The sequence below is a fragment of the Danaus plexippus genome, chromosome 7 (genome assembly GCF_018135715.1).
Source record: "Danaus plexippus chromosome 7, MEX_DaPlex, whole genome shotgun sequence".
NCBI lineage: Eukaryota > Metazoa > Arthropoda > Insecta > Lepidoptera > Nymphalidae > Danaus > Danaus plexippus.
Genome location: NC_083541.1, coordinates 3,822,597 through 3,844,198, shown reverse-complemented (window position 1 = coordinate 3,844,198; position 21,602 = coordinate 3,822,597). Strand labels below are relative to the sequence as shown.

Below are 21,602 nucleotides of genomic sequence, written 5' to 3'. Positions count from 1 at the left end.
CATATTGCTACAAACTACCTACTTGTACTTACTACTCTACTCTGTGGTAGATAGAAATGTCTTGAGCTGACTTCCAAAATAATGACTGCATTTGCCAACAAAATCATAAACAATAATACATGTTAAGAATTTAATAGTGATTTATTTAATAAAATGTCTGAAAGTACAGAAAAAATAGAAAGTGCATGTGATGCGCGCCGCAAAATTTTAAATATAGCGGTGTCTACAATTCTCCTAGAAACAGGCTTCAATGCTAGTGATAAAATGGCTTTAGAAACTTTAACTGAAATCATTCAATGTTGTAAGTCTAATGAAAATTTAAAAATATAAATATCCTGCTTTTCATCCAAAGCTCATAGTTTAACACATTTAATACTTTTTCTAAACATGATAAATTATAGTTTTGGCAGAGGTTGGAAATTCAGCAAAAGGATATTGCGAATTATCAGGACGTGTTGAACCTGTGCTGGGAGATGTTAAGATGGCACTCGTAAATATGGGTGTGTAAAGTAATATTCTTAATTAAAGTGTATAATGTTAATCTATCAAATATTTTATTGAGACACGAATATGATTTTGTACAAAAATTTCAGGCATAAGTATTCAAGGTATAGAACAATATGCAGCTCGTCCAAACAGGCATGTAATTCAGGCACCACAACAGGCATTTGTTCCACGAACACCAGCTATGCTCTCGGCTGGATCCAAAGCAAAACCCGCTCCACACATACCATTTCACTTGCCACCCTTACCAGATCCACATGCGTATATTAGAACACCTGTAAGCATTTATACAGCTATTTGTTACATTTACACACACTTTAGGTTTTTAGACATTCGCCTCAATATTGTATTGTCACACCACATAGTCTTCCGAGTTTCATACATTTTCACACATAAATGTAGGTTTATGAATGGTAATTTGTAAACACTGCATATAGAGTGACTTCAAACGTGTGATAAGTGTCTATTCCTTATACACAATCATATTAAAAGCAATAGATCAGAGATATATTTTGAAATAATTTTGTTATTACATTTAATTTCTTTTACTGTTGTTTCATATCCTATTAAAGTTATTCAAGCAATAAAATGTGTATAATATGTATGATTTATATTTTAAAATTTTATTTTTATTATTATTATTATTTTTATTTTGTAACACATGATTTCAGACTCACAAGCAACCAGTAACAGAATATGAGGCTATTAGAGAAAAAGCTGCAAATCAGAAAAAAGATATTGAGAAAGCATTAACTAAATTCCTAGCGAAAACAAGCGAAACACACAACCTCTTCAACACTGAAGATAATCAAGTTTTTCCATGTAAGTTACTTTTAAATTACTTCTTATAACTTAATAGTAAGTAAAAGTTAAATATGCATTGAAAGTCTAATATTACTTTATATACTCGTATGTTATAGAAATTGAGCAGTTAACAAAATGCTTTATGATTAATAAATAAATAACATTTTTAAACCTTTACCCTATTCCAGTGATAGCATGCAAACCAACATTTCCTGCGTACTTGCCATGCCTTCTGCCGACTGACCAAGTGTTTGATTTCGATGAACTAGAATATCACTTCCAGGTGGCGAATAGAACAGAAGATATGCCAGCGGATAAGAAAGGTATTCAAAATATTTAGACTTTTAATTCTGCTAAATAATATATTAAATTAATTATTTTTTACATGAGTGTAAGATTATATGATGAAAATAATTTCAGATCAATCAGACAATGAGGGTGAAAACGGCGGTGATAATGATAATGCAAACAACTCCCAATCAGAAAATCAAGATACTCCATCGGTATCGAGTCCAGAAAGAAATAAATCTGGTGGATAAATTACTGTTAAGTTTTAATGTTGTAAATAGTTTCCTAAGACTTTATAATATAAATGCAATTATTCCCTTACTATATGTATCAATACCTAAAACCTGTAGATAGACTTTTTTTTTATTTTCAAAATATTTATTTTATGCATGAACCAGCAATATCATATAAAAAATTACTGGCCAAATATATATACTTTTTCTTTATTTGTCTTTCGATATAAACAGGTAAAATATAACATTTCCCTAACGCAAAAATAAAAATGCATAACATAATATTAAATTTATATTTAAACTTATAAAAATCACTTCAAAGACGCCGAGTTAATGACGGGTAGAACTTTAATTCCATCCCTGTTCACGACAGTGACTTGGAAGTTAGGCAGACTGACAAACAAACGCTTGTGTACCTCCTGCACACATTTCTTGAGTATCTCATATGCTTCCTCCTCGGTTGCATCTGAAATTTAACATCAGAAATTACTAAATCCTCTCAAAATAATGTATCTTTATAAAAAAAATAAACACATATTTATCAAACATTATTATATCAATGTTAAATAAATAATGTCTTCTTAAAGCATTTGATGCACTTTTAGATTAGAGTATTATGCGTCCCACCACGCACTAATGTCTGTTTAAATTTCATAAGAAGACATTAGTATTAAATCCTGCTCTAGAGGTCTGTCAAATGGCTAATGGACTGTTAATCTATATTCTATTGTATTGTCAAAACTCAAATGTCCAACCCCACCCCTGATTTTTTGTTAATTTTTCATCATTCAACACAAATATTTTGACAGACAATTATATTTTTTGTAGGTTCGTTAGTAAATGCCTTGTTTAGATTTAACAAACAGAGTTTGGTGAAACTGGGTCTAAAACTATAATTATTTATATATGAACTAAGAGTTGTGCAAAAAGTACTCTTTAAGTAATTATTTTATAACTTAATTATGAAATTGTACACACTTACTGAAAAGACTCAAAATTGTTCACAATTTTTAATAATTAACATTTAGTTTTTTAAATTTATTTCTAAACTGTAATGTAACAAAAGTTACCTTTTTTATGATAGCGATCCATTATACTCAAACTCAAATAACCACCAAAGCCATGAGCTGCGAAGGGAACCTTCATACTAGAAGCCAAGTAATCCATAAAGTATAGCTCGGGACCATTCTCTTTATCATAGCCGCCCATCAACAAGTTGACAAAGTAGGGCGTCTGAAATAATAACGACAGATATATATTGTTGGGGAAAATGTCAATATCTTTTTGTTTGTTTAGGTTGTATCAATTGTCTCTGTATGTAGAGTTAAAAAATCTCACACTGCTACGAAGGTATTCTGCTAGATTTCTTCTGGTAAAGTTTGCAGCAGCAGAAGGTCCTAATTCGTATCCATTTCGCATTTTATACAACTGAATGTTTTTCGCAATGTACTCGGCAAACTGATTCGTATCTCCCGAATCCCCAATTACACCCATCACCAGCTTGTCAGATATTTTGTAAATCTTCTCTTCATCTAAAAGAAAAAAAGCCATATTTAATTCAAGATATTTTTTAAATACGATCAAGATGAAAACGAAGATGAACTGAAAACTTACCGTCTTTCATTACCATAATACTATGGCTATTGCTTTGATCGGCTGCTATCATAACAAAATCATTGCACTGAATACCCAACAAACATTGCAGGTTGATATTAGACATGTTTAATGATAAATATTAAAATTATAGATGGAGATATATTGAATAATTATTTGCCGCAAAGAATGACAATACAAAACTTATTTTAACCTCGAAACTTGTCAAATCACCGAAGGTATACAGATAAAAAATAATGTTTTATACTTTTTTACCTGTGCATTTTTGTGGCCATTTATTTATAATAGTTACGATAATTTTATTAATTTGATATGTAACAAATAACAAATTAGTATATTTCTAATTATTTTTTTGGGCCCGATTGATTTTGAGTTCCTTAATAGAATTTTCTGTTACAATTTAAACGTTAAGAACTCTTCAGAATTCACTGTTGACATTTCGGATTCGTAGGTTATTTTGCATTTGAATCAACCTATAAAGGAAGGTCATGAGATAAAATTCTGAAGGAATTTGATTCAAGTAATAATATACAAATTATGGTCTAGATAATATAACATAAATAAAAATGTTTAAGAAAATAGCTGTAGGCATTTCAGGCGGTGTTGATAGTTCAGTCGCTGCTTTATTACTGAAAAGAGCAAGTTGGTATTTTTTATGTTTTTAAAATATAGTAATCATTATATCATATCTATAAAAAAATTCCTGTTGTATGTAACATTTCAGATTATAAAGTGGAAGGAGTATTCATGCGAAATTGGGATAGCAATTACGAAGTTGGAAGCTGTTCTGATGAAAAAGACTTTGAAGATGCGTCATTCGTGTGCCGTAAGCTTGATATTCCTTTGCATAGAGTTCACTTCATAAAAGAATATTGGAATGATGTCTTCACAGTTCTTCTTAAGGAATATGAAACTGGTTTAACACCAAACCCAGATATACTGTGCAACAGATACATTAAATTTGATAGTTTCTTTGAACATTGCAGGAATAATTTAGGGGTTGATGCTATAGCAACTGGTCATTATGCTAATACATCATTTGGACCTTTCTTAGAGAATTATTTGGAAAATGAAGGTGTTTATTCTATTAAGAAATGGATATTCAATTGTTTCTATTGAACATACTTTAAGACAGATGTATATATTTTTTCAGGTGTTAAATTGCTCCGTCCAGTAGATAAACACAAAGATCAAACATTTTTCCTGTCACAAGTTAAGCAATTCTCACTAAGGAAATGTATGTTCCCAATAGCGAATCTAATGAAAAGTGAAGTCAGAGACCTAGCAAGGAAAGAAGGTTTATTGCCAGTTGCCGACAAAAAAGATAGCACTGGTATTTGTTTTATTGGAAAAAGAAGATTTAAAGACTTTATTGATGATGTTAGTTTTGAAATGATTAAAACTTTTATTTTTTTATATACATGATATAAAATCGTTGTCTCATTGATATTTTGTATTCAATTATTTGTCTTTTTAGTATATACAAGCGAGGAAAGGAAATTTCATTGATATAGATACTGGACAGGTAGTAGGGGAACATAGTGGTATTCATAAGTGGACGGTCGGCCAAAGATGTAATTTAGCTAATTGGAGACATGCTTATTTTATATATAAAAGGATTTGGACACTAATAATATATATGTAGTAAGTATCCATATGTCACTAATTGTTTCATTTCTTCTGAATTTATTTCTGAAAAATATTTGTTAAGCAAATGACTATAAAAGAATTTATTGACTGTCACATATTTAAAATGTGTATGATTGAAATCTAGCATTTATTTGCACAGATTCAAAATAACAGTATATAAAAATGTTGTCAAAATATGCAAAAATATTTAATATTTATCTATCACTCATTTCTAAATATACAGCAATAAATAAATAAAATAAATACATCATTTCAAATAAGGTTTATTAAAAAAAGAAAATAATGAAAATAAATATTTAGTAGAGAAAAAAAATGATAATCATTAATAAAATTTATAATAACTAAATTTAGTTATAATGTTATGCTTTTATTATTACTATTGTACATGGATGCTTTTATCCATTTTAGTTTGATTCCCTTAATTATTTCTTCAAGGAGACTAGTCATTTCCATACTTAACTCTTATGCCATTAACATTATTTTACAATAATATTTTTTCAGTTTTATCTTATATTTAAATATTTAAGCTTCTATTCCATCAATCTCTCATTTATTCCACACACTATGAAGTAATAAAATGATTTAAATAAATACCGAAAACTACAAATTATCTTTTTACTTTAGTGTCGACAAAAATTTTGTTGAAATTATATATAGAATTGAAACTAAGATACTAACAAATTTTTGTTAATCATTAATAATTATCACTATTTCTAATATCATTTACCAATTTTCTAAAAATTAACTCAGAATTTATAAAGTTTAAATGCTTTCAGGTATCTGGTACTAGCCATCCAGCACTGTGGAACAATATCTGTATATCTGACAAACCTCATTGGATAAATGAAGTACCTCAGGAACTAAATGATAACAATGTACTGAATTGTACATTCAGATTTCAACATACCAAACCTCTAGAACCTTGTAGGATCGTAAATAATCCTGAAGGATTGACTATTATATTAAATAACAGTCTAAGAGCCCTGACAGAGGGCCAGTTTGCTTGTTTCTACAGAGGTGATGAATGCCTCGGAAGTGCTAAAATAAAACATGTTTGTCATAACCTAGTGTACTAAAATTATTAATAAAAAAACAATTTACACTTTAAAATGTTTCTTTTATTTCCCCCGAAACAAAAATATTAACAGTTCCGGAATCTTCACATTTATTTTTAGATTGTTTCTGATGTAGATTTAAAATGATATCCTGATTGATTCACACAAACGATATTTTAGTTGGTGCAGTGATATTTGTTCATTTAATTATTTCAAATTTCATTTTATATATATAAATAAATTATTGCAAAGGACATTCAAGTGGTTAAGAATAATGTATTGGCTCTTAAGTTTTTTATTACACAAAAGATGTGATTATTGAAACATTATTTATATGAGCGTGAATTACTGTATCCAAATAGTAAATAAATAGAATTTTACTTGATGGTCAATATATAGTCCCACAAAGAATATGTTGGTAGATAGAAAATTTAAAATAAAAAATGTTGAAAATGGTTTCTATGATTATTAAAACAAACAATTTTTTTTATATTTTTTGAGTTTTCCTAAAAGAATTTTGATCCTTCTTAAATTTGGCTTTATAAATCTGACAAACATAATAATCATTGTATTTATGCCTTTCTTCCTTGCCTTCCCAGTACGGAGCAACATCCTATGACACTTAATGTCCCCTGAAAAATGAATGACATTTTCTTAATGTCATAAGCTGGACTTTAACTATAATTGACATTTGTTTTCTAAACAACCGGGATATTAATAATTTTATTATCCCAAACAATATAGTGAGTTTAAAAAAGTAAAAATGATCTAAATTAAAACAAACTCTAATGTAATTATTAAAAGTAAGTGTTCGTGTTAATCTCGAATAATTAAAAGCCAAAGAAAGATCAGTATGTGAACCGTGATGTTTTCTTAATTAAAGTGGGAAATGTCTGTTCCACCAGTAGACTTTACAGTGCCACCTCCTCCTTTTAGTCTGCCTCCACCAAGAGCGTCAATCCCCAGTGGCAGCAATCATGTCCCAGTATATAACCAACATCCACCTTACTTTCCATCCTTTCAAGGCATGCTTCCACCACCATCTCCAGGACCGTCTAATTATGGCATGCCCACACCATCAACTTCAAATACTTCTTATAACACACAAGCCTCAGCCAGTCTGAATCAACAATATTATGGTTCATCAAACTATTCATATCAAGATAGAAATTACCACCAACCAAGACAACAACCACATAGATGGACTGGTTACAACAAATCTTTACCTTCAGAGCCTTCTACTAGCAATTATAATAATGCAAGAAGTAATGTGTCACATTATGATAAACCTAGCACTAGCATGTCACGTTATGGTGAACCAAGTACAAGTGTGTCACGTTATGATAGACCAAGTACTAGTATGTCAAATTATGATAAACCAAGTACAAGTACATCTCATTATGATAAACCAAGTACAAGCACATCATGTCACGATAAACCAAGTACTAGCACATTACATGATAGGCCAAGTACTAGTGTGTCACATGATGACTATTACAAAAAACCAAGAGATGTTACTGGTGAAAGGACATACAGTAATAGATCAAGGGATAGTCTATCCAGTTCCAGACATCAAAATGAGCCAAGTCGTAGTTATGACAGGGAAAGTAGGGAAAGGGACAGACCGAGGTACAGACGATCTAGGAGTCCCAGCCATAGTCACAGCTACTATGACAGAAGTCCGTCTCGGCATCGAGAAAGAGACAATCGCTATACCGATGACAGACATAGATATGATTATAAGAAAAGAGATTACCGATCCAAAAGTCCAAGTTATAGGGATCGTAGAAGTCACAGTCGTGCATATGACAGCCAAGATGGGAGGTCTAGATCTTATTACCGTGAATCTCATTCACGTAGTCGAACCAGGGAAGTCTCACCTCGATCTAGAAGCACAACTTCAAAACCTTTGACGGATCGAGAAAAAATTCTCAACGATTATAGGTATGTCTTGTCTTCCTATTACTATAATATAATTTTTTAGAACTTATTTTCAAAAACTAAATGTTTCTTCTAGGAAGAACTATTGTAGGACTTCTGAGGATTTGATAAAAAAAATGGAACAGTGGTCAAAGGAGCATAATTCTGATGACGAAGAAGTGAGTAGTGCGGTCAGTTTTAAACAAATCATTTGTATTTATGGACATCAAAAACCAAACACTGTTCTTAATTTACCAGCAGAGCTATTTGTTTCATTATTTTGCATAACTTACAGTCACCTAAAATGTGGTATAGGAGCTCTCCCGCGGAATTGTATTACAAACCTGGAGAGAACAATGTGGGAGTAGAACAAACATCGAAATTACAAAAGATATGTGAAACGTTCTTCAAAACGCTCATTGAAAGAGGTAGGAATGCGAGACCAGAGGTCGATGAACTACCACCTATGAAACCATTGAAGGCTAAGATATGCAAGCATAAAGGTAAGGTATCTTTAAATGTTATTTTATTGTTTGTCGTATTATCTTTTTGTTCATTATCTGATGTTTCTCAGCAGATGGTGCTAGTTCATCATCTTCAGAGAGTGATGGAAGTATCGATGAAGACGGTCTTCAGGGTTACACCGATATTATAATGATGGAATTACAAAGAAAACAGAGTCATCCAAGGAGACTTCACCCAGAATTATGGTATGTTCATTAATTGATTTAAAAATATTATTTTCAGCAGTTTTTGAGTTAGTTGTTAATGGTATCATTAAAACTCATACAATATTGTGAATTATAGTGAAACTTGCACTCAAATAAACAAGAAAAAGGTCAAGTTATATTCTGTAATGAGCACTCTAAAGTTTATTTTATTCTATTACTCCATCACACGGTATGTAAATTTAGGCAATATTGTTTTTTTTTTTTTCATCCAAAAATTACTAGTTAAATAAATTCAAAAATATAGGACATTAAGAGTTAGACATAAAAAAGTACTTTACGAGTCTTTAAAAATAACTGTGCCAGTATTACGTAAATTTTAAATTTCAAAAAGAAAACTAATTTAGTGTATTACGTTCAAAAAGTAATCACGGTTCCAGACACTTACAACTATAACGTAACTGATTTGTACAATTTTTATACGTGGAATATCTAGAACAGATATTATGTACCTTGATTGATTTGTGCCTTAATGTAATACTTATAAGGCTATGCAGAAGTCTTAAACTTAGCGACATATCAGTTTATTACGTGTCATATTATCATCAGGTTCAACAACAGCGGTGAGATGAACGGTGGTCCGTTGTGCCGTTGTAGCGTCAGAGCTCGCAGACAGGGGATCAGGCACGGAGTATACGCCGAAGAAGAAAAGTTCAAAAAATGTGTCCCGACAGCAAGTAACATCGAGAAACTGTTTCACTACCGGTGAGATGTCATACATATAACCTGCTTATTCGTTGCCCGCGACTTTGTCCGCGTTGTCACTTGTCTTATACATTGTGTTCAGAGAGAAGTGATAATAATATGTAATTAGTTCAATATGTACGTCAACCAACAGTCAGCGTCATCTGTCGTCTGTGTCGCGTGACTTCGTATAACTTTTACGATGTGTTCCTGAACATTGAGAGTAAAGGATAAATTTTACAGGAAAGTTTCATCAAAATCTGTTCAGTAAATTTTATGTAAAAGAGCAACAAACATCCGAACATCCGTGCGCGCTCGCAAACTTTCACGATTATAATAGGAGTAGGTCACGTAGAAGGGTTTAGGGTTTTTTTCATATTATATTCAAGGATTAATGTCAGGCAATATTAAAGTTTATAATTCCCAGATACTTTGTAATGGATAAAAGAATTGAATTTCCCATATTTCCTTAGTTAATTTATTTAAACGGACTGTTCTTTGTGAGCTACATCTCTTATACATCGCGCATGCTGAACAACGTTCGTGAGTAATGTTCAATAAAATTATCAATAAATATTTTTGTTTAGTATTACAGTGTCGCCACCAACAAACTTTCTCATTAAAGCACCTACAATCATCGGTCATGATGAGCACGAATTCCTATTTCCGGTTTCTCAATGTTCTCCCACTACAAGTTGGCTAAACTACCTAAATGTAAGGTGATAAGGTTCAATATTGAATACACCATACTGTATGTCGAAGAACCGGCGCCTCAAAACTTTACAATACAGGAATTGGAACTGTTTGGTGAAATTTTTAATTAAAATTACGGTTCTAAATGTATTTTACTTTGATTGTGTGTAACCGGTACGTATTTTCTTCTAGAGGAATTTCTGTTCACTGAATTATTGGAATTGGTCGACCTAGACCTTGGCAAGGCCACAGAAGATTCGTGTTCTCAATTCCACTTCATGCCGCGGTTCGTCAGATACCTGCCGGAAGGTGGATGCGAGGTGGGGGAAAAATAGAAAACATGTTTACTACATAATTAATGAGAAAAGATATCTTTTACAATTACAGGAATGATATGGAATAATGATCTACTAAATATTTACCATATTATTTATTCATGTACTTCTATGTACGGTATAATTATTAATAGTAATTATCTTTACAGGTGCTGTCAATGTGTGAAGTCCTCAAATACTTGATATCCGAGAGCGGTCTCCTGGTACCTCCTGATATGTTGCATGACTTCCACAGTATGGAGCACTATAGCTGGCAGAAGTTCGTTGATAGGATCAAAGGTTGGTCGTGGAAGTTGATTAGGATTACATATGTCCCTAGTATGTTATTGCTGTAAGCTATTGTTTTATAGTGATTTTTGAGGTGTGTTCCTGAATTTTACGAAATTCTCGTGGGGTTTTTTATTTGTTACAACACTACCGTCCTTAACAGATAGAATAGTACAAGGTTACTGTATGTTTACGGGGCATGTTCAAAAGTTAACAACACCGTATATAGCTAATATCAGAAAATTTTGCTCAATAATTTATCCTACATTATTTCAATAGACCTTACAGTATACTAATATTTTGACAAGAACAATATCCCATAATATCTCAAAAACCTCTAAATACCTATTACCTTTGTTAAATTGCAGGTATGATAGTGACGTATCCTGGTAAGAAGCCGTGTTCGGTGCGCGTGGATCAACTGGATCGCAGTCCACCAGCCAGTGACCCCTCACACAGGAACTACTACCCTGAGATCGTGCACTTTGGTATACGACCGCCGCAGCTCAGCTACGCTGGAAACCCGGAGTGAGCGCGAGAGGGAGAGAGAAAGAGAGAGCAATCATGTTTTTTCTTTCTCTATACTCTATTTTTAAAATTTATTAATGACTAAGCTGGAGTGTTTACATTCTGTTATACATAGTTTGTTTAAAATTTCAGATATCAAAAGGCTTGGCGTTTCTACGTGAAATATCGTCATCTAATAGCAAATATGGCGAAACCTTCCTACAAGGAACGTCAGAAGCTGATCGCCAAGGAGGCCAAGTTACAGGAGATGAGGACTCAGAGTAAGATGAAGAGAGACGTCACAGTGGCCATATCATCAGAAGGATTCCATACAACCGGACTCATGTGTGATATTGTACAGGTACTGAATAAAAGATTATAATAAATTAGGAATACCCTCAGAAATTGTACCTATAATTACTAAATACCAACCACAAAGGCCTATTGGTTATAAATCCAGTTCCTATGCATTATTTGACTGGTACCATGAATAGTTATATATGTAAAATTTTGGTAATTGCAAAATTCGGAACGGAAGCCGTGATTAATAAGAAATCAGAAAATATGCATTTATCAACCATGTTATTCCAAACATACGTATTGGAGCTTCGAGTTTTATATATAATAAAACATAGCCAATGAGTAATTATATATATAATATTTTTAATTATAACTATAGCTAATTTGGTTTACAGCACGCCATGTTGATTCCGGTACTAGTAAGACATCTTCGTTTCCATAAGTCACTGGAGAGTCTCGAGAAGAAAATAGGTTACACGTTCAAACAGAAAATGCTTTTGCAAACGGCGCTGACGCACCCCTCGTATAGGGAGAATTTTGGCACCAATCCCGACCACGCTAGGAACAGTTTGACGAACTGCGGGATAAGACAGCCGGAGTACGGTGATAGAAGAATACACTATACTAGAAAGAAGGGTACCTACATTATACTATATACTATCCTAGATATTTCTTATATCCTACAAATATGAAAATCTCACTTCTGGATCACTTTGTATACTTATTGTAGACACAGCCAACAAAATACACCGAATTTAATATTAAGCTAATTAAATGTCCCATTTTTGGGATAAAATCGTATAATATATTTTCGTTTATTTTAACACAAATAATAATGTTGCAGGCATCGTGACCCTCATCAACATAATGTCGAGGTTCGGCAAGCACAGCGAGACCGAGTCCGAGATCAAACACAACGAGCGGCTCGAGTTCCTCGGAGACGCCGTGGTAGAGTTCATATCTTCCATACACCTGTTCAAAATGTTCCCCGGACTGGCCGAGGGCGGACTCGCCACCTACAGGGCTTCCATAGTACAGAACCAACACTTGGCTCAACTGGCTAAGGTACATATAAGTACATACATACATATATATATGTTCCAATTCTTCAAGTTGATTACAATCCAAATCCGAATTTTACAAGAATTTATGGATATTTCGATAACTGTTTTTCTACGTGACTGTAGCTGTTGGCTTGTTGACGTTGACAGCGTCCCTGGGAGGGGATAGTGGTTGATCTTTTACGTGAAACATACTGATCGGATATTGATGAAAGTTTCTTATAATGTATTTTGAACTCCATATAACACACAGGCTGTAGTATACCTTATATGAGTCTATGAGTCTAGACTAAACGATTAATATCTCCATATTTTTTCTCTCAGAACACTGCATATCATTTACTTTATAATAGTATTGTTTTAACATTTATATTCTTTTTTGACAGAATATTGGTTTGGAGCACTACATGTTGTACGCCCACGGGTCAGACTTGTGTCGCGAAGTCGTCATGAGACACGCGATGGCTAACTGCTTCGAAGCTCTCATGGGAGCGCTTTTCCTTGACGCGGGAATCGAGGTATGACACTATCTGGTTCATAGTCATTTACAAATACCCTTCGAACATCGTATACATATCCTATATACATATATTTAGTTTGTTCACCTTTACGCAGGAAAGTATTTGCGCGCGCTATTTGTGCATTGTATCCTAGTAAATTGAACTTAAGTTGTTTGAGATAACAGTTGGTTTACACTCTTTAAGACAAGTCTGCTCCGGTTAAGGTTTGATTTGTTATATAAAAGTTGTAGGTTTCTATGACAACTATACTTTTTAATAATTTAGTTAGTATCTTATATATATATATATGAGTCTTTCTGTGTAACAGGTGACGGATAGAGTATTCGGTCTGGCGTTATGGTATCATGAGCCGGAGCTGTTGGAGGTGTGGTGTAAGGAGAGACCTCACCCGCTACAAGACCAAGAGCCGCTCGGGGACAGGAAATATATCAAAGATTTCGAGTTCCTACAGAAGTTGACCAAGTTTGAGGACTCCATAGGTATGAAGATGAACTATATTACTGTAACTTATTAATAGCGAGTTTTTTTTATATTTTTTGAGAAATATATTCTGTTAAAATCTTTATATATTATTAATCATGTGATAATATTAAGTTTAATCAATTATTTTGCGTTAATTTCTAAATAAATTATCAATTTCTGTTTTTTATTCAAAATAGGTAATTATTTTGAAATACAAATATTATATTCGAGGTTTGTCTTCAAATTTTATTAAACATCACTATTAATAATATTTTTCCCACAGAGACAAATTAAATACATACATACATATATAAAAAATTCTTTACAACACTCATTCACTCATTTAATTTAATATCAATCTAATAACTTATTAAAAGCGTTTTAAAAAAATGTATTCTATTCTCCAAACTCATGAGCTCTCTTTTCCAAGTTGATTAAGTAATTATTTGCAGGCGTACAATTCAAACACATCCGTCTCTTGGCGCGCGCGTTCACGGACCGGTCCGTGGGCTTCACTCACCTGACGCTAGGCTCCAACCAGAGGCTGGAGTTCCTCGGAGACACCGTGCTGCAGCTGGTGGTGTCGGAGAGACTCTACAAGTACTTCCCTGATCATCACGAGGGACATCTGTCGGTGAGGGAACATACTATACATATATTCAAACTACCCTACTTTTATTTTGTATCATTATTAAGTTAAATTTAATGAGTAGACAGTGATTAACTGTTCGGCTCGACGGTATATGGGATGACAATGGTATCCCAGTAAAGTAAGTCATATAAACAAAAATAAAGCAAGAAATTTAAGTATTCAAATTATATGTGAAAGTATGATAGTGTACGGAACCGATGCGAGAAATACCGGATGCCTAACATTATTAATACACATTTAAATGTCTATGGTTTCGGATTTTTAATTAAAATTTCTATAATTCCACCCCGTCCGCTGATGATCGCGGTTGAGTTAAAAACAATGTTTAAATAACCGGGTCAAATCTCAAGACAATAGTCTTATGTATGACTTATGAATGAGGTTATCTGTTCGTTAATTAACAGCTATGTAACGCCTTCCCCAGCTCCTCCGATCGTCTCTCGTCAACAACCGCACTCAGTCCATGGTGTGTGACGACCTTAATATGTCTGAATACGCGATCTACAACAACCCCAAGGCCAACCCACCACCAAGAAACATAAGGCGGACCTGCTGGAAGCGTTCCTCGGGGCCTTGTACATTGATAGGTGATATAGCTCATAACCATAGAGCCTATTTTAAACAATAATTATAAATTAATACAATTTCGTTAATCTATTTTTATGCATATTAATATATATATATATATATATATATATATATATATATATATATATATATATATGTCTTCTTAAACAAGTTACAAAGTATTCATCTAATAGGTATTACAGAAATTATTTATTAGAGAAATTTGAAATGTGGTGTTGCTATACGTAAATTATAAATTATTAATAAAGAACATGTGTTTGTTACTAGATCATACAAATTGTTTTTAAGTTTTAATTTTAAATTTAACAGAGTCTAACAAAATATACATAGAATCTAGAATGTTGTAAACTAAATTCTGTAAATTTTGGTTACGTAGAGAGAGGAGCTCGGACGGTGGAGGTGAGCGTTTAACGCGCGTTAGATAGGGGCCCCTTAAACCTACACCTGGGTCGCGAGTCCCAGGCACTGTTGAAGCTCCTCTCCCTGCAACGCGATGGACCCGGCGCCCGCACGGTGAATCCATGGAATGCTGAGAGGTTTCGTGTCTGTATATTATACAGAAGTAATGTATGAAATGTTCCAGAACCTGGAGTACTGCCAGGTGTTCTGTAACGCGTGCCTGTTCCCGAGACTCCAGGAGTTCATCATGAACCAGGACTGGAACGACCCCAAGTCCAAGCTGCAGCAGTGCTGTCTCACACTCCGCTCCGTGGAGGGAGGGGAGCCTGACATACCTGTCTATAAGTATGGTTATACGTTATATATAACCTACGATAATTTGGAAACTATAAAGACTATTTTCGAAAGTGAAAACTCAAAATAATTGTGTGTATTATTATTAGTTAATTTTAATAATAATTCCGTAACAAAAAAAAATTGGTGCTCTGTTCTATATTTAAATTTACTCGAAGTAACTTCTGTCAAATACGAGGTATTCTCTACCATCGTACAGTTATAGAAAAACCTTCTTCTATGGTATCACGAATTAAATAATCAACTAATTAGTTCAAGGTTTATATAATACATGAAGGAAATACAAGCAACGTAAATAATTACATATTTTTTTGAACTCGCTAAGTTCATATGGTGTTGCCATAATAAAAACATTGAAAATAATTAATAATTTCCGATTAATACTTGCAATATTGATATTCTTATCCTATTTATCATAAAACAGTTTTCATTATATAACTGTCTAATGTACATGACGTGTATCACAGGGTGATAGAGTGTTTGGGCCCAACGAACACCCGCGTGTACACCGTGGGCGTGTATTTCCGCGGATCTCGCCTCGCCGCGGCCGCGGACACTCTATACAGGAGGCGGAAATGAATGCCGCTGAAGAAGCTCTGAACTCAGCACAGGGTGAGTTTGAATTAAATTATTTATTTTTCTGCTGTCCGTGTCCGTGACTGTAGTAATATTGAGCTTATACTTGGAATTAATGTATGGACCCGACGAGGATTTCAACTCGCAATTGGTGTATTGATAATTTTAATAATTAAATACACATCTAATAGATTTTATAATATTATTTTCAGAATTATTCCCTCAACTGGACCACCAAAACGTGTGATAGCGAAGAGCATGAGAAAAAGAAGAACAAATTCAACGACCGCGCGAATCAGACGCAGATAGAGGCTGTTCTTAAGAGGAAACGTATGGAGGAGGTCGTCCCCAAGGCGTACCAGCCCGGCGGGCTGGAGGAGGAGCAGTCGACGAGAGCGTCCATGAAGCCTCGGATACGGAAATACCGGAGGATAGAAACTCAAATGACGATTCCGGTTTAGACAGCGACTCGGAAGTAACGAATGATAATCTAGAGAACGTCCAGGTCAGCAGTCTCCTGAGCGACATGGAGAAGATGAAGGCGGACCTGATCAGGCGAAACGAATACGACAAGCTCAAGGAGAAGTGCAAGAGATCGGACTCCGACGACGATTAGTATAAGCGGAAACCTTTTTAAGATTATTTCCTATATGTGTTTTTTTGTGCTTTGTGTAAATTTTTCCTATCGCTGTTCGAACATATTAAATATGTAAAGCTTTCGATGTGTCAAGTATGAATGGTTCTAGGTAACGGATCTCTTGAAATAAAATGCATTTCATTAATACCTACCAGTAGAATAAACTTGGTGTCCAAATAGTGACGTCTTATTTCCTCCTTGACTATCTTCTTAGTATTTTTTTATAATTTCCCCTTTTGTGTTGTCAGCGATTAACTATTGATAAAGAACAGGATTCCTGTTCTCAATAGTATTGCGAGGGTTTAGTCCAAAAACAAGGTTACTACAGCTGAGTTCTTCATTGGACTGTATTTATTTGATTGCACCCTACTAAGCTTAATATATACATGTTTCAAAAATTGTATGTCCATGTGTACGGTAATTTTTTTATTTCAAACACAAATAAAGGCAATACCGGATAGAAAAAAAAAGACAAAGGCGGCGTCATAACTAGAATCAACTTTTCCCACACAACAATAAATATGTTTGTTACAAATTTATTCTATACGTCGTAATTACAAACATTAAATTGCTAAATTATAGGATAAAATTTTTGAACCAATAAAAAATTCAGCGGTTGCTGTTGTACATAACATTACACTTTTTTGTTTTTTTTTTTTGTAGATAATAATTGAATAGGTTTTTTAATGAGAAAAAATTAAGTGAATTATGATATATTCAACATAACACCAGGCAACACAACGTGAAGGCTATGGGGCCTTTTATTTCCCGGCGCGGAGTGTCAGCCATTGCTTCTGGTTGGGGACGTACATCTCAGCCGGCATGAGCTGTTCAGGAGTGTCTGTTTCTATGGAAGAAAAATTAAGTTTAATCTAGTTTTAAGTAGCGCAACTAAAAGTTTCCATTAAAATAATAAAATTTATTTTTGAAAGTTTTATTATGTATTAATTTAGGTTCAAATATCGCAAAAAGTACTGCTAATGAGCGTTATAATAAGTTAGGTCGGAATCGTCTTTTTTAATAACTTCGCAGACTGCATTGTGGATTCCTGCATGGATATCAAGTCACCAGGCGCATGTAGCAACAATCTTCCGACACCTTCACATCGCCTATAAAACATATAAGTCAACCATTCACACTTCTTCCACAATCTCGATATGTTTCTTATTATGTATTTCCTATCCATAACTTAAGGGAAAAGATAGTATTAGGTAATGAACATATTTTTGTTTCAAAGCAACTTCCAAGGCTTTATGTAGCATGTTTCGCATATTTAAAATAAACCTATAAATATTTTATTTTATTCTTTTCAAAGAGATCTCCCGAGTATATTATGTAATTTAATAACAAGTACCTTAAGACCTCATTTTGCAACATATGTTTTTAGCAGCTGGTGAAAGAAGTATGCAGTCATTCAGCCAGATGCGAACCTCGTTAAAGTCAACTAATAGTTGGGATGCGGCTTCTTTTCTACAAATAATAATTACAATTTTGGAAAATGTGTCCATTAACTTAATAATAATTTTTGGATTGGATTAATACGCGTTATGTTATTATTTTTAAAACTACATAGTCCCGATGTTTCGGTTACTATGCAGCAACCGTGATCACAGACATGAGACAGACGTGCTCTCGTGTCGTAAAATATTAGTTTCATTTAAATGTCTTAGCTCTAATATCAAGTGTGAAGAAAATATTTCATATATTACGGGACGACATCTCGTCAGCCCTTGATCACGTTTGCTGCATAGTAACCGAAACGTCGAGACTATGTAGTTTTAACCAAAAATAAAGCACGCGTACTAAATCCGAAAAATATTAGTTTCATTTAAATGAATAAAACTCGCGAAAGTTCTAGATCTAATAACAAGTGTGAAGAAATATTTCATAGTAACTCACGTAAATTTGACTTTAGCTACATAAATATGATGCAGCCAGGACTCGCACATTAATCGTAGAACCATATTAAGCATTGCCGTATCCTGCGTAGCCTTAACACCGGTAACAACATTTTATCTAAAACCATAATTATTATAACATTTTAGTCGTTTTTGTTAGTAGGTTAAAACATGCAAGTTATTTCCTTATCTTAGCTGAAGTCAGATATGAAATTTCTCATAATCAATTAAGTTTAAACGTCCATTTGACTTTTCTTCCTTTCATGTTTTTTGAAAGGAAGAAAAAATAATCTTTTCTTCCTTTCGTGCAAAAAAATCGTTTTGAATGTAAATTAAATAAAATTCGTATACCTAAAAATTCGTGTACGTATATAGAATAAGCAGTATCCGGTTGAGTTATCCTCCGCCACTCGGCGTTGCTCGGAAATATCATAGTTAGGTGGGCTAGACTTATTGTAGCGCAGACAGACGACAATACAAGAGTTACCTCGTCATTGGCTTCCTAAAAATATGCTTAAATTAAATTAACTTAAATTTAAATCAAAATGCCTTTTAATCCTCTATGAACCTGCCTTTAACTTCTGTATATTAACTTTCACTTCCGAAACGAGCTTTCTCTCATTTTAGCGCACACGTTCTCGTGAACTCCAATCTTACCTGGCACAACATTAGGAATCTTTAAAACACAGTTAACTACATATAACAAGACAATGAAAGGAAAAAACAGATAAGTATCTATAAATGAAGAGAAATTTTAAACATTACATGATTTAATTATTATAAACGTTATACTTAATAACACACCGGCCTCGATAGTTTCCGTGTGATCTGCGAATCTCAAGTTGACCAGTGTTCTAGACACGTCCGCATGTCGTTGTGGGCGACTCGCACGAAGTCATTCATCAGCCAGGAATTGGAGAGCCGACGGGTCTCCCTCATACACCACAGCCGATAAGTGTGAATTGAGTGATCTAATTGTTACATTCATATTATAACCTGCGTGACTTAACATTAAAAAAATAACAAATAAGAATGCGATCGTAATTTTAGTTTCTAGATGTAACTAATAAACTTATATATCTCAAATAGGACAAAATAATGTTTAAAAGCGATGCGTAATATGATTAATGATTCGTTTGCAATAGTTACTCTAGAATTTAGAACAGCCTTTCCCAAAGTGGGCGAGGGCCGTTCATGTACACTGCGGGCCTAAAGGGGGGGCGATAAGAGACGAATAAAAAATGAGGGCAATATGTAGAACCTGGGAGGTGATTTTAATTTCATTTAGGTAGGATAAGTTAGAGATTTTTGAGAAGCTGAAAATATGAGGTCGCCAAAATAACTTTGGAAACTCCTGGTCTGGAACTACAGTCAAATAAATGTCAACATCTGTTTTATACTGACCCAGCCTGTGCAAAATTGGTATTTGTTCGACAATTGGTAAATCTTCTAGAGGCGCGCCCAAAATATAATCCCACGTGACTTCGCAGTGATTATTAAGAGTCACTAATTCTTGGAGCATTATAGCGAAATTAGCGCCTGACACGGTCGTCTAAAAAATAATAACGACTTAAAACGTGTGATATACTCGTTTTTTTACTTTTGAATGAAAATTAATTACTTACTTCAGTAACGTAAACTGAAAGATTTGGCTTGTCTTGTAGCGATGTAGGATTAGATTAGTAGTTAACGTAGCGCTGTGTAAAAATTGAAAGATAAATGAATTTGATACTTAAAAAAAAATACCATTTGTAAAAAGTACACTGTACCCAAAATGCTTATCCCAAGAAGTCAAAGTCACGTGACATCCTAACGCGTCTGCTAATATTCTTAGAGATGAAATATTAATTCCGGAGTATCTATAACACGAACATAAATAAGAAAATAGTTTAATTGTCTTGCAAAATAAAAAATGTTAATTTTTACTCACTGGTGTCGTTGAAGGTAGCAAATAACCACATTCGAAGATTTTGGCTTGTGTTCGGTGATCTAGGAAAAAAATAACATAATTTATTGTGCTCACAACATCTCAATTAATGCTATCTAAAACACTACCTTGTAGCCAAAGGAAAGGAAGACCACCATAACACGATATGCTCAAGACAACTGCCAACGTCGCCCCATAACAGATTTTGATAATAATTCGTAACTTTTTGAGCAGCCTTTTTACTTACTTGTACTCTACCTGTACAATAAAAATATGTATATATTAATTAATTATTAAAGGCGTATCTAAAAACATACACAATCCTTTAAGAGGTGTATTTTTAAAACTTATAACTTTGTTTTTTTTTATTGCATACCAGATCTAAGTTTCTTGACACCTTTTGGTCCCAATAATAATGGAGACGTATTTGCAACGGTGTCCAAAAGTATTTCAATATAAATTCTTCACTTTGCAGAATACTGTTAACATTTTCTGAAAGATAAATTTTAACCATCACTGACATCTATTTAATTTGATATTCCAGTAATTAATTTTAGTAAATTACCATCATTATTATAAACGTTATCCAACACACATTCATTTGTCAAAAGAGATGTATAAGGCACGTCCGCGTCGGAATTCTGAGGGTTCAATATTCGCAATTTTTTTGTGTCCGTTCTTCGGTTCTACAAGGCTCTGTGCTTGCTTCATTTTAGCTTTCTTGTTCAATGAAAGCCTGACGACGTTTAGCTAAACTGAGACGACGCGACGAAGAAGAGTTAGGTGGTGTAATGTGTTGTTAAAGTACTGAAATTGAATTGTATGTAACTTGTAACTTTCAGTGTGGTTATTTAGTCAAATAGTTTTACAAAAGTACATACTGGTAATTTCTAAACTTTCAGCACTGCTGGAACTAGAATGGATGTCATCATGGTGTTCTGGTTT

General features: G+C 33.6%; 4 protein-coding genes and 1 pseudogene across 4 annotated transcripts; 3 read left to right on the top strand and 2 right to left on the bottom strand.

Annotated features, from left to right (window-relative positions):
- The first annotated feature begins 62 nt into the window (after positions 1–62).
- On the top strand, positions 63–1,917 carry LOC116771018 (transcription initiation factor TFIID subunit 8). Its single transcript, XM_032662721.2, has 6 exons — positions 63–301; positions 402–500; positions 594–781; positions 1,176–1,326; positions 1,497–1,631; positions 1,729–1,917. The coding sequence occupies exons 1-6, from the start codon at positions 154–156 to the stop codon at positions 1,845–1,847; spliced, it is 840 nt and encodes a 279-aa protein (XP_032518612.1). The 5' UTR covers positions 63–153; the 3' UTR covers positions 1,848–1,917.
- Positions 1,918–2,108: 191 nt separating this feature from the next.
- Positions 2,109–3,645, bottom strand: LOC116771020 (proteasome subunit beta type-2). The gene is made up of 4 exons (XM_032662722.2): positions 3,444–3,645; positions 3,168–3,361; positions 2,900–3,062; positions 2,109–2,295 (listed from the first exon to the last, which is right to left on the bottom strand). The coding sequence occupies exons 1-4, from the start codon at positions 3,547–3,549 to the stop codon at positions 2,141–2,143; spliced, it is 618 nt and encodes a 205-aa protein (XP_032518613.1). The 5' UTR covers positions 3,550–3,645; the 3' UTR covers positions 2,109–2,140.
- Positions 3,646–3,917: 272 nt separating this feature from the next.
- LOC116770846 (mitochondrial tRNA-specific 2-thiouridylase 1) lies at positions 3,918–6,203 on the top strand. The gene is given in 6 exon segments (XM_061521039.1): positions 3,918–4,085; positions 4,168–4,518; positions 4,597–4,823; positions 4,921–5,053; positions 5,056–5,087; positions 5,870–6,203. Coding segments are annotated over 6 exon segments (1,119 nt in total). The 5' UTR covers positions 3,918–4,009; the 3' UTR covers positions 6,170–6,203.
- A 618-nt stretch (positions 6,204–6,821) lies between these two features.
- LOC133318758 (ribonuclease 3-like) lies at positions 6,822–16,730 on the top strand. Its single transcript, XM_061520940.1, is given in 23 exon segments — positions 6,822–8,092; positions 8,166–8,259; positions 8,364–8,571; positions 8,643–8,778; positions 9,346–9,501; positions 10,068–10,144; positions 10,147–10,287; positions 10,366–10,493; positions 10,658–10,787; positions 11,144–11,303; positions 11,436–11,643; positions 11,978–12,218; positions 12,427–12,647; positions 13,030–13,161; positions 13,472–13,643; positions 14,079–14,260; positions 14,703–14,801; positions 14,804–14,862; positions 15,446–15,610; positions 16,087–16,166; positions 16,169–16,231; positions 16,408–16,428; positions 16,431–16,730. Coding segments are annotated over 23 exon segments (4,002 nt in total). The 5' UTR covers positions 6,822–7,037; the 3' UTR covers positions 16,505–16,730.
- A 1,099-nt stretch (positions 16,731–17,829) lies between these two features.
- LOC133318776 (uncharacterized) lies at positions 17,830–21,368 on the bottom strand (annotated as a pseudogene).
- Positions 21,369–21,602: the final 234 nt, after the last annotated feature.

Excerpts from the sequence above, each read along its gene's own strand:
- LOC116771018 (XM_032662721.2), top strand. The coding sequence starts at position 154 with ATGTCTGAAAGTACAGAAAAAATAGAAAGTGCATGTGATGCGCGCCGC. Across the intron at positions 302-401 it reads AACTGAAATCATTCAATGTT|TTTTGGCAGAGGTTGGAAAT; the intron begins GTAAGTCTAATG and ends GATAAATTATAG. Across the intron at positions 782-1,175 it reads ATGCGTATATTAGAACACCT|ACTCACAAGCAACCAGTAAC; the intron begins GTAAGCATTTAT and ends ACATGATTTCAG.
- LOC116771020 (XM_032662722.2), bottom strand. The coding sequence starts at position 3,549 with ATGTCTAATATCAACCTGCAATGTTTGTTGGGTATTCAGTGCAATGAT. Across the intron at positions 3,362-3,443 it reads TATTATGGTAATGAAAGACG|ATGAAGAGAAGATTTACAAA; the intron begins GTAAGTTTTCAG and ends TTTTTCTTTTAG. Across the intron at positions 2,296-2,899 it reads GGATCGCTATCATAAAAAAG|ATGCAACCGAGGAGGAAGCA; the intron begins GTAACTTTTGTT and ends GTTAAATTTCAG.